The following is an 11,560-nucleotide window of genomic DNA, read 5'->3' as shown; positions in this document are numbered from 1 at the left end:
TTTCAATGTCATTTGCACTTTCACCCTATTGCTTTTCTCACCAACCACAATTTATGTTAGGCTGTGCTGTATAAGAAACAAAAGAGCTATATTCAGGTTTCCAAAACCAGGTACTTTTTACAAGCAATATTTTGCACAGGGAAATGTGTTCTTATGCCTACCTTTCTCACATATATGCATCTTGAAGCAGATATGTACTTGGTTAGTTATTTGATGATGACCACCAGAACATGCAGCAATCCTGGAATTATCCTGGAAGAATATTCTTGCAAATGACTTCCATACTTTTGCCAATAAAACTATAGAAACATATCCATGTAAACCTTTCAATTCACAGGAATAAACTTTATGGGTATTTCCCCCAAAGCCTATCTTTTGGTACATAAAAAGTATGAAATTATGAGTAATGAATTTCATCAGAAAATTTTGAGCAATGCGAGTCTTGGCATTCAGGCTTTTTCTATAGGCTTTTGAAGTCCAAATGGACATTTAAATAAACTTAATTCACATTTCTTATTTATTCAGCTTTACAGTACACCTACTGGTATCGCATAGTATTATATTCAACTAATGTTGGAGCAAGTTTTATTATTTGCTGCTAGCTTGGTTGTTTTTTAGAGCTAATTATGTTAAGAACAGATTGATGTTCCTTCTCCTGATTTTGTTCTCATGCAGTTCCTGTTGAGCTTCCCACCTTTTTTTTCTTGCAAATTCTTATATAAAGCCAATAGGAACATAAATCCTCTAAAGTGATTTTGGGGTCTCTTTGGAACCAAACGCATATGTTAGCCATGCAATGCATATATTTACTAGCAATGAGATTGCTGAGCTCCAGGTGGTTCCCAAGCTTTGTGGAATTCAAAAGAAACAAGATGTATCTGCTCTAGTATAAATTGCTCAGTAGAAGAAAAGGAAACAGAAATATGTTAAGCATGCCCTATTGTTTGTCTGGAAGTTATGAACAAAATCCCAAGCCAAGAATTCTTCTCCTCCTTTTGACTTGAAGTAGCAGCTTTGATCTCTTGAGTGTAATTGTTATAGATCAGCACTGATGCATAAATACTGGAAAATCTTTGGAACCCAGACAGTTTACTACAAAAGTTGAAAGAAGTCACATTGGCCTTGCCAAAGAGGAAATATGGGATAGTTAATTAATAGTACAAAATGCACAGGGACTAGTCATGTAAGGAAGTTGGTAAGACTCTTTAACATTCTTGGGGAAAGGAAGAGAGACATAATTCTGATTTATTCAAATTCTGCTCTCTGAATAACATTGCAACCAAATACAAATAGCCCCAAATAAGGGTAGTGCATTAAACCTCATCTCCTCCATCCATGTAAACACAACATTAATACTGAAGAAATAATAAAAAAAATAAAATATCCAGTGTTGGGTTGCACGTCAATGTGTTAATGTTCCTTGTTCAAGGTTCTCACCCATACTTAGTTACATACTTACAATAATAGGAGTGAATTGAATTGATTCAATTCCAAGCAAAGACCATCAAGATTTTTCCATTCTTTTCTCCCCCACCAATACACCATTTCATTTTGATTTTGTTTTAGTTTAACAACACTTGATTGAATTAGTTCCCCAAAGTCTGTAATTCTGTGGTTCCATCCTCCTGCTTAGTAATGATGTCCACTCACACCAAATGTATGTGAAGTGGCAGAGCTATTGGACTGATTTTCCCCAATCACCTGAGTTTATTAATTAATTAAATATTAATCCTTCTTTCCCAATCCTTTAGATTCCAATTTGATCTGTGTTGCAAAATAAGACTTCAAAAAACAAAAAAACAAAAACAACCTATAAAATGGAAGCAAAATTGAATGTGATGGATATTTTCCCAGGTCAGTAAAAGCACAGATCTTCTTGGGGGGAAGGGCTAGATTTGGGCAGACATCTGAGGTGTGAAAGGATGCAATTTAGGTTTGGAAAAAAGGAGGATATGAACAGAGCAGGTGACAGTAGTGGGGAGTTGGAGAAGAGTCCATCTTGCAGCATAAGAGCAATGACTGAGTGATGCCACAGAAGTGCATACACAATGCTGTGAATATTCAGAATATAATATATCACAAGTCCCATTGGTTGGATATGATTCCCATTCATCTGACGGGAAAGTCTGGTTCAGCTTACTGTATAGTATTCTCTGTGGTTAGACAAAAGTTGTGTGACATAGGCAAATTCCTTTAATAAGGAGAAGTAGGGGCTGTTTTTGTTCATTTAATTCACAGGATAGTAATCTGAAGACCTTCCTTTACATTTCTTTTTTTAAAAAACTGTGATATTATTAAATAGTAACATGAAAGCCTATATTCCAAAGAAGATCTGTGTGCAATTTTAAGAATCAAGATCTGTTTTACACAGTTACTGCCACCCTGTGGTCTGCCAACAGATGTGGGTAGTGCTGTCCCCCAACCCCGTACATTTTGTGTCCACCTCTTGGTCAATCAAGCCAAAGTTTTGTAGGTGGTGGATGAGTGGAGCTTTTGAGCAACGTCCAGACACATCTTGTTCCAAAGCTCTACTGTCAGAACTGTTTGATGTGGTTTAAAAACAAAGCAAAACCGAAAACAACCAATGGTCTCCCACAATTTAAGAACGGGGTCCACAGACATGAAACGGCTCCTCTTTTCAGTCTGCTTTCCATTAAGAGTTCAGTGGTGCTAGCTGTTGTTCTCAGCCGTGAGATATTTCAATGCAGCAAAGCCGTAGCGGCGTGACATATCCTGCTGGAACTCTTCTTTGAGGGTCTTGAGACAAATACGGTACTGCTTGTTGGAACGGAATTTGGTGATGTCGAAGCTGGGCGCATGTGGCATGTGGATCATGTAGGCATTGGGAAGCACTGTGAATTCATATTCCTGAGGAAGACAGTCACAATAAGAGTGAGCAAGAAGACCAATGTCTCATAATTCTTTTAAGCCAATAAGAGAACATTTGTAGCTCAGGGTTGAACTGTGGAGTCCTTGGTGCTTTCTGAGCTTTTAGATATTTTTTTTCTTGTAGACAATTCATTACCCAACCTCATCAGCACTATCTAGTTGGGTAATGAAACATCTGCAAGAGAACCATCAAGCTCAGAGAGGAGCAAGGACCTCACATTTCTTTTTGTTCCGTCTCTCCTCCCCCGCCCATAGCCTTAAGCATTGCAAAAACTGCAAAATAGCAAGCGTAAGTGAAACATTGACTCTTGTAAAATGATGGTGCGCAAATAAAAATCCTTTCTTAACCCCAGTGTAAATGTATTTACTCATGTTTGCTGATGTTTCTAAATCATGGCTAAGACTGGCAAAGGAAGAAAGCCAAGAATTTGTGCTAGAGGGGAAGGAGAGGACACTTAAACTATATTTGGAGCAGTTACATTTTTGCAAGGCAAATAGAAGTCTAATAAGTGAGCATTCTTATGGTGAAATTTAACAGGACATATAAATAGAACTGAGTTCTGCTGAAGTTATTTGTTTAGAATAGAACCAGAAACTTATCAGCTACATGAAATGCATAAAATGTTGAATCCTGGAATTTATCATCTGAAAGTCTGCTTGCATCTGTTACAGAGCAGCAATCCAAAACTACCTAAGCAATTCTCAAGAAGCTTTTCTTTACAGAGAGATGAAACTCCCTATTAATCACTCTGCATTTATTGCAGGATTCTGCTAAAAATGAAAGCCTTTGATTAGAAACCCTTCAGTTTCTGAATGACATTTGATGATACAGATACATCTAAAGTCAATGTTAGATTCAACTCCTAGCTGGGCTAAGAGAATTTTGCAGCTTTGTTTTGCCTTCTGCTTCAAAGCAGTGATCTTTTACTGACATCAAAGCCTTTCTCTGCTGCCCTTTCATCCTTCCTCGGTTATGTTGTCATTCCAATTTTGCCAAGAGCAGTTGTTTCTCTTCACTGCTTACATATTTTTACAGTAAAAATAGAGCCCACTGAGGTATCATTACTATGATAAATTTGAGGAGTAAAAGGAGAAGAAATACCAAGCCATGGCTGTCCCCATCCATGAATTGAGCTTAAGCATCATTGTGAATTGAACTTGATTAAAAAATGTATTTATTGTTTAACTCAGGGACATCCAACCTTGGCAACTTTAAAATCTGTGGATTTCAACTCCCAGAATTCCGCAGCCAGCCATGCTAGAAGTTGAAGTCCACAACTCTTTAAGTTGCCAAGGCCGAACACCCTATTTTAACTGCAGGCCTACAATTCTACAGATCACAAATAGAGGCATTTTCTCAATCTTCATAAATTGATGTCCTTTTCACAGGAGGTGCCTGGAATTTGAACTGGGATCCCTGCCCTACAAAATAGGAGCTATTTCCCCCCATCCCATCCCATCAAGTCACCCCAGAGTTTTATCCTTTATTCCAATAAACATATTGATTCTAACTTAACTATGGTATAAACAAGTTACCCCAGAGGAGGCTCCCAAAGAGCTAATCCCACTGGACTCACTGTTCTTCCTTTCTATACAGATACTCCTCAATTTACAGCCTTTTGTTTACTGACTGTTTGAAGTTACAACACTGAAGAAAAGTAACTTATGACCAGTCCTTGCACATTCAACCACCACAACATCCCCACAATCAAAATTTGGAAGCTAAGCAACTGGCATATATTTATGATGACTGCAGTTTCTCAATCATTTGATTGCCAATTGCAACTGTACCAGCTGATTTATCTCAAGTAAAACCAGTGGCGGAAGCTGGATTCCTAAATGAGCGCGTGATTCAATTAACATCTGCAGTGATTTGTTTAACAACCATGGCAAAATAGCTCATAAAATTGGGTAAGGTTCACTTAATAACAGTCTTACTTAGCAACAGAAATTCTGGATCCAATTGTGATCATAAATCAAGGACTATATTTATTTAGTTGGATTAAAAAATACTTTAAGGGACAAAAATAACACTTATTAAGAATATGCAATGGCTTGGACAATTCAACTGTTCAATTCAACTGTTCTATTTCTCTCTGAAAAAACTCTTGAGTTTTGTTCACTGTCAATCCATTCATCCAAAAATTAAAATTCCTGTTTCATTATAACAAGATTTCCTCAATATAATTTTTTGGTTATCATGATTTGTTCCCAACTATGCAAAATGTTTTGAACATTTAATTTTGTGTTTGATTTATATCCTATTTTTTACTATAGGAACTCATGGTAGTATACGTGCACATCATCTTTCAGTTTATTTCCACAACCCTGAGAGTTTGATTAGGTTACAGGAGAATGATTGGTTCAAAACCATCCAATTCATTCCCACAGTTGAAGACTCGAATTGAACCTTGGTCTGTCCAATCCTAGTTTATAATCTTGACAATTGCTTCTTCATAGAAAAAACTTTCCATTGTAGAGCAAGAGATTGCTAACTGACACAAATCTGGTCTACCTTAAAGGATTGACAAATTAGAGTTTTTCTGGAATTATTGAAGAATGCAATATCAAAGTCAATATCAGATCAACGCCATCAAGATTAGCCCCTTGTTCAAAGAGGAAATTCAAATTAAGACATTTGTAGAATTTTCCTGGTATAGATGTCTGTCGTTCTTTGGTTTCTCCTTTCCCTTAGTACAGGGCTGTCAAACTCGCGGCCTGCGGGCTGGATGTGTCACATGCTGGCCACGCCCATGCCCAGTTTAGCAAAGCAGGAAAAAGTCATGATACATCATGTGACGACATCGTGATGACGTGAGTTTCACACCCCTACCTATGTGAGGAAGCAATTCATTTGGTCTTGGAGATGTAAACTCATTCAAAGTAAACAATCATTCTCTGATATATATTTTTAATTATTCTCAGTCCTTAATGTTGCTGCTTCATTCTGTTCTTCAGTATTGACTGATAGAAAGCTCATCTGAACTTCCTGCTTACTCTGAGCATAGGATCAGCATTTAACCATCTATTGAGGACAGGAATGTCCCATTATCTCTATCTATCTTTTCTTCCTGCAGTTCTTCTTTTTACTATAAGCAAATATTTTCACTCCAGATTGGATACTGTGCACTATAGCAGAATTCCTTTCGAAGGGAAGACAGATAAAAGGTTGGTCTTTTTTAAAAAAACAAAAAACAACAGGTTCACTAGTGGACCAGTGAAACAATAGTCTCCCTCCCTCTGTCATGAATGTTAGAAGAGTTCTGTTACTTTCCCCTTCTAGTCCAAGATATAGGAAGAAAGGAAAACACATGTTTTCTTTATTTTACTTTCAGTGATCCGCCAGTGCAGGGGTCTCCAACCTTGGCAACTTTAAGCCTGGAGGACTTCAACTCCCAGAATTTCCCAGAAAGCTTTGCTGGCATGGACTGGCATTGGTCTGCAGCATGCCAGAAACCAGACCACTCCAAACCAGACCACTCCAAACCAGACCACTCCAAACAAACAAAGCCCCATCTGCAGAATATAGGCAGCACACAAAGCCACATCCCCTCCAGTCCACGGAAAAAACCTCTCCACGGATCTGGTCCCTGATGTCCAAAAGATTGGGGCTGCTGAACTAGTGGACATATCAGATGGAAGCTGTCAAATATGGATTGGGGGTCCTGAAAAAGCTTTTATAATTTGGAACCACACATCTTTAAATCTCTTCCATGGAAAGGAAAGTTAGTGATGTTTGTTTTGCCAGTACAAATGGCAGTAGAAAAAAAAAACTCTCCCAACTATCATATGCATAATTATTGGCCAGCATTGTTTCCAAATCTGAACTCAATTTCTTGAGTTGTCTTCATTTAAACTTGGATTTAGCATGGAAGCCCAGTTGCTTAAGACTGTTGTTGAAAGAACCCAGTGACAATAATGTAGAGGACCTGAGTAGCTTTGTCCTTTGTACATGTATCTGTTAACATTCTATCTTTTTTATTGAACAGCTGGTAGATATACTGTTACTTCTTGAATTTTGAAGAAACTGTTTTATGTCCTTAGCGTTCTTTGCCAACTTCAACTCATTCTCTGTGTTAACCTTTCTGACACTGTATGTACAAAGACACCATTATGAATCCTCCTATGGCCCCCCTGAGAAACGTTTGCCTCATTTAAAGCAATAAATGCTCCTTGAGAGGTAATCCAAAGAGTGAGCTGTATCCTTCCACCTGTTCTGGGAAACTGTTTTGTAGAAAAGCAAAGAACTAATTGTAGGGCAGACCTGCTAATTTAAGATGCCAGTTGCAAATTTAGAGGTGCTGGTTAGCAGCACAGGATACAGTTTAATTGTTACCCATCTTTTGCTAAACTGATTATTGGATAGGGGAATGATCTTACTGGGTGTTATTTGGCACAAAAACATTTTTCTTTCCATGAGACATAGTTTTTTATGGTCTTTCACTTTTGTCTCTTGGAATTAATTTGGAACACCAAATGTTTATATGGAAACCTGAAGCCCACAATGCATGAACATTGCAAAAAACAAAAACAACAACCCCACCCTCTGAAGTGGAAAGAATCCCGGCTGTGTAATTATACTATATTCCAACCAAATGAAGTTGAGATGGCACAGTGGTTAGAATGCAGAATTGCTAATTCAGTTCACTGCTAGCAGTTTGATCCTCACTGGCTCAAGGTTGACTCAACCTTCCATCCTTCTGAAGTTGGTAAAATGAGAACCCAGATTGTTAGGGGAAATATGACAATTCTGTAAACTGCTTAGAGAATGCTGTAAAGCACTATGAAGCGATATATAAATCTCAGCACTATTGTTATTACCCAGAACTAGGAAGAATAGACCGATTGGCTGTGCTGTCTAGGAGTTATGGGAGTTGTTGATTAGGAAAACTATTCTATTCTGCTTCCTGTTAACAGTATCAATCAATTAATTTTTCAAAAGCAAAGTGAACAACTCTTTCACAAATGAAAGTGAATATACGTGTCCCAGCATAATGTTGCAGAATCCAATCTGGGTTGGTCATTGGGACCAGAGGAGTGTGCTAGAGTGCTAGAGAGACTCTGCTAGAGAGAAGTTCCCTGAAGATGGGCTACAGCACAAGTCCAAAAAGCTCACAAGGAAAAACCTCTGGTTCCATTGACTGATTCAGATTTCCTGTACAAGTCTTCCTTATTAGTGAATCTGGACAGGAGTGCATTCCCGTATCTATGATGCAATGGAAAGCAAACTTTCTAGAGCATTCTATAAAAGCAGTATCTTTTATATTTTAAAAAATGGGGAAACAAATTGCTGTAACTAAAATTTCTACTCCTCACCTGTGCATCCAATTCCATAATGTGTGCAACTTTATTCCAACCAAATCCAACAAACCTCCGGTCATATTCTGGACAATCCTGCCTTACCACAACATATGGCTCGAAATCTGCTTCCCATTCAACTCGATATGGTGTGGTGGCTGTTCGCCACTTGGCAAAATTGGTTGGTGCATGCCCTTTTGTCCATACGTGATACCTGGAAAAGATATTGATTGAAAGAATCATTGATGGAAGTATGACCTGGAAACAATCCACAGTGAGAGACCTGTGAAAGTACAGTTTGGTTCACTTCTCTTCACTTTCACCTCTTGCTTTGTTCACTTGACAAGAAGCTTGATCCACTTCTTGACAACACTGGTGATACAAAAGTCAGAAGAGGTTCCTGCACATCAGCAGGTATTCAGCAGGTTCTGACCAGTTCTGGAGAACCGGTAGCAGAAATTTTGAGTAGTTCAGAGAACTGGTAAATACCACCTCTGACTGGCCCCACCTCCATCTATTCTCTGCTTCCCGAGTCCCAGCTAATTGGCTGGGTCTTCTTTTGTTGCCCTGCGCATGAGAACGGAGCTGGAAAGCAGGTTAGTAGGGTGGGGAGGAATGGGGATTTTACAGTATCCTTCTCCTGGAATGTCATGCCCTTATTGAGTCTGATTCTGAGGGGGGAGATTGAGCAGCTGACAGGGAGTAGGAATGTGGCTCCGGTAGCTGTGGAAGAAACAGGGGAAGGGCACAGTCCGGTTGGGCATTCAGAGGAAGACCCAGGGCTACCTCCTCTTCATCCTCGGGCACACAGGAACAGAGAAGGGAGAAATGTGGCTTATGGGAGATAAAAGGGTCCTGATCCCTTTCATTAGTTGCAGCTGGGAGAACTCCTGTATAAGCCACGCCCACAGAACCAGTAGTAAAATAATTGAATCCCACTACTGCTGCACATGCATAGCACACAGAGAAGTATCTTGTAACTTTTGCATGGGCCTCAAAGAAGGGCAAAGTGAGCAATTTGGCCATGTGGTTTTGGTCTTAGAAAAAGGCACTGTCGTGCTTCAGGATGCAGCTTTGAGAATCTCAAAGATGTCAGATATTTGGTGGGCATTACCACCCAGGCTTCCGTGTGAAAAATGATATTTTCTATAATTACAGAAAGCAAGTAATCATGACTGATGAAGAAACATTAACTACAGGAGTTCTGGACTGTGACATTTAATTGCCGAAATTGTAAAAAATGGTACTTTGAGAAGATGTTGACATGCAGATAAATGCTTTGTAAATGAGCTCAGCCACCATTCAGTTATAATGTTTTTTTTCTTTGTAATTTAGTATTTTGTTTTCAAGGCATGCAGAATTCTGTGGAGGTGTTTCTGTCATCATGGCAGAAATTTAGATCAATACGAGCATTAAATAAAAGCCTAGGCAAATATTATCAGTGCCATCAAAGCTATTGTTTTGTTGCCATATGTCATCAACACGATTTCATCTAGACAATCAATTCAATTTACAAGAAAGGATCCTTTTATAATTTGTTAATTTTACCCATGTCACTGCAAGGCCTATTCAAGCACAGCTACTATTCTTCCATTAAGACAATGATCAATACTTTTCTCCTACTTTTATTTATTTATAGATCAAATTTATATGGCCACCCCTCTCTGGGCAATGTACAACAAAGTTATACATAGTAAACATATAATAAACCAGTCATTATTTTTTTAAAAAAACTTTTTTTTAAAAAAAACAGGCATATGAGAGAATAGATTGTGCTCGCTATGTCATTCTAGAATGATATTGGCTACTGCCACACATCTATTGATTAAATCAGGACACCATTACATCACTTGTTCATATATTATACCATATTCCAATGTTTACTTTAAAACCCAATATAGTCAGACAGACTTGGTATTGTATCTAGATTTCATTTAAATATCAGAGACCTCCATGAAAATACTGGAAATATTCAGCTTGAAATTTTGACTTGATTTAACTTTGGAATCTAAAGGATCTGATTCAAGGTCTATGATTATGCTCACAGAAAAAGCATATGTGGGATAAGAATACAAAGAATCTATAGGGCTGTAAGGGACCTTGGAGGTATCCCAATCTAACCCCCTGCCAGCAGGCATTGTTGTGTTAGCTAGCAGCAGGTGCAGACGGTGGAGGAGAGTGAGGACTCGGAGGAGGGGTCGGGACCATCAGGGAGTAGACTGCTGCCTTCAGGGATGGTGGGGGCTGGCAGCAATGATGAGGAGGTTTCAGAAGAGCCTGTGCTAAGTGCGCGTGAGCGCAGGATGATTCATAGAAGAGAACAGCTGAAGTTGCACAGACAACTCGGGAGTAAGGATGCAATGTAATGGCCCCTCCCTCTAGGGAATATAAGCCTTGTTTCAACTGGCTTTTGCCTTTGCAAAAGGCAAAAGTTCAAAGGACTTAGTGTGGTGATTACAGACTCTGATTTATTGGAAGATTTCTGCCAAGGTTTTTGTAATTGAACTAACTGGCTGCAAGCCATCTGTTATCTACAAAGAGGTTTATTTGTAGATTAAAGCTGTGAAAATTTCAGTTTATCTGTGTTTGCTCTCGGGGAATTTTGGCTGGGTCAGAACAGGCATCAACGTTTTGGGTGCCACAGACTGGTTCTGTGGAGGATGGTTTTTCTGTGGACTGGGGGGGGGGGGTTCCATAGTTTTTGCACTACCTGGATCTGCATGTGTGTGGATGAGGCTTTGCTTGCTTGGGGCTACGGACTGGTGCTGTTCTGTGTCCCAGGGATTGGGGACCTCTGCCTTATACCATCTCAGACAAATGGACATCCAATCTTTTCTTGAAAACCTCCAGTGATGTGGCACCCACAACTCCAGAAGACAAGCTGATCCATTGATTGTTTTCATTGTCAGGAATTTTTTTATTTAATTCCAGTTTGGATCTTTCTTTAATGATCTTCCATCCATTTCTTTTCCTTTCCTCAGGTACTTTGGAAAATAAATCACCCCTTCTTCTTTGTACCTGTCCACCAAGTACTGGAAGACAGCTATCATGTCACCCCTAATCCTACTCTTTGACAGGCTAGACATACCTACCTAGTTCCCTTAATTGTTTTTCATTTGGTTTAGGTCCTTGTGCCATTATCATCTTTGTTGTTCTTCTCTGCACTCTTTCTAGGCTCTCAGCGTCATTTTTGCATTGTGGTGGCCAGAACTGGACACAATATTCAAAGTTTGGCCTCACTAGTGCAATATAGAGCGGTACTAACATTTCTTGTAATCTTATTGCTATGCTGATGCAGCCTTTTTGCCACCTGTAGTACACCGCTGGCTATACCTAAGTGGTAAGTATGAGCCAGTAGTGTTGTCCATTAGAA

At 39.1% G+C, this 11,560-nt stretch overlaps 1 protein-coding gene across 2 annotated transcripts in view; it reads right to left on the bottom strand.

The window, feature by feature from the left end:
• Positions 1 to 1,227: 1,227 nt before the first annotated feature.
• The window catches only part of LARGE1 (LARGE xylosyl- and glucuronyltransferase 1), a 360,189-nt gene continuing 349,856 nt past the window's right edge, over positions 1,228 to 11,560 (bottom strand). For both annotated transcript variants that reach the window (XM_026694958.2, XM_087968395.1), the window contains 2 exons: positions 8,206 to 8,401; positions 1,228 to 2,868 (listed from right to left, as the gene is read on the bottom strand). In XM_026694958.2, the coding sequence (XP_026550743.1) occupies positions 2,671 to 2,868; positions 8,206 to 8,401 (394 nt within the window). In that variant the 3' untranslated portion in view covers positions 1,228 to 2,670. The remainder of the gene's footprint in view (positions 2,869 to 8,205; positions 8,402 to 11,560) is intronic.

Source organism: Notechis scutatus, chromosome 6 (genome assembly GCF_049901735.1).
Source record: "Notechis scutatus isolate UNSWTSFEM ecotype Mainland chromosome 6, rNotScu1.2, whole genome shotgun sequence".
Classification (NCBI taxonomy): Eukaryota; Metazoa; Chordata; class Lepidosauria; order Squamata; family Elapidae; genus Notechis; species Notechis scutatus.
The sequence above is the reverse complement of the archived record's forward strand: the minus strand, read 5'-3'. Positions and strand labels throughout refer to the sequence as shown.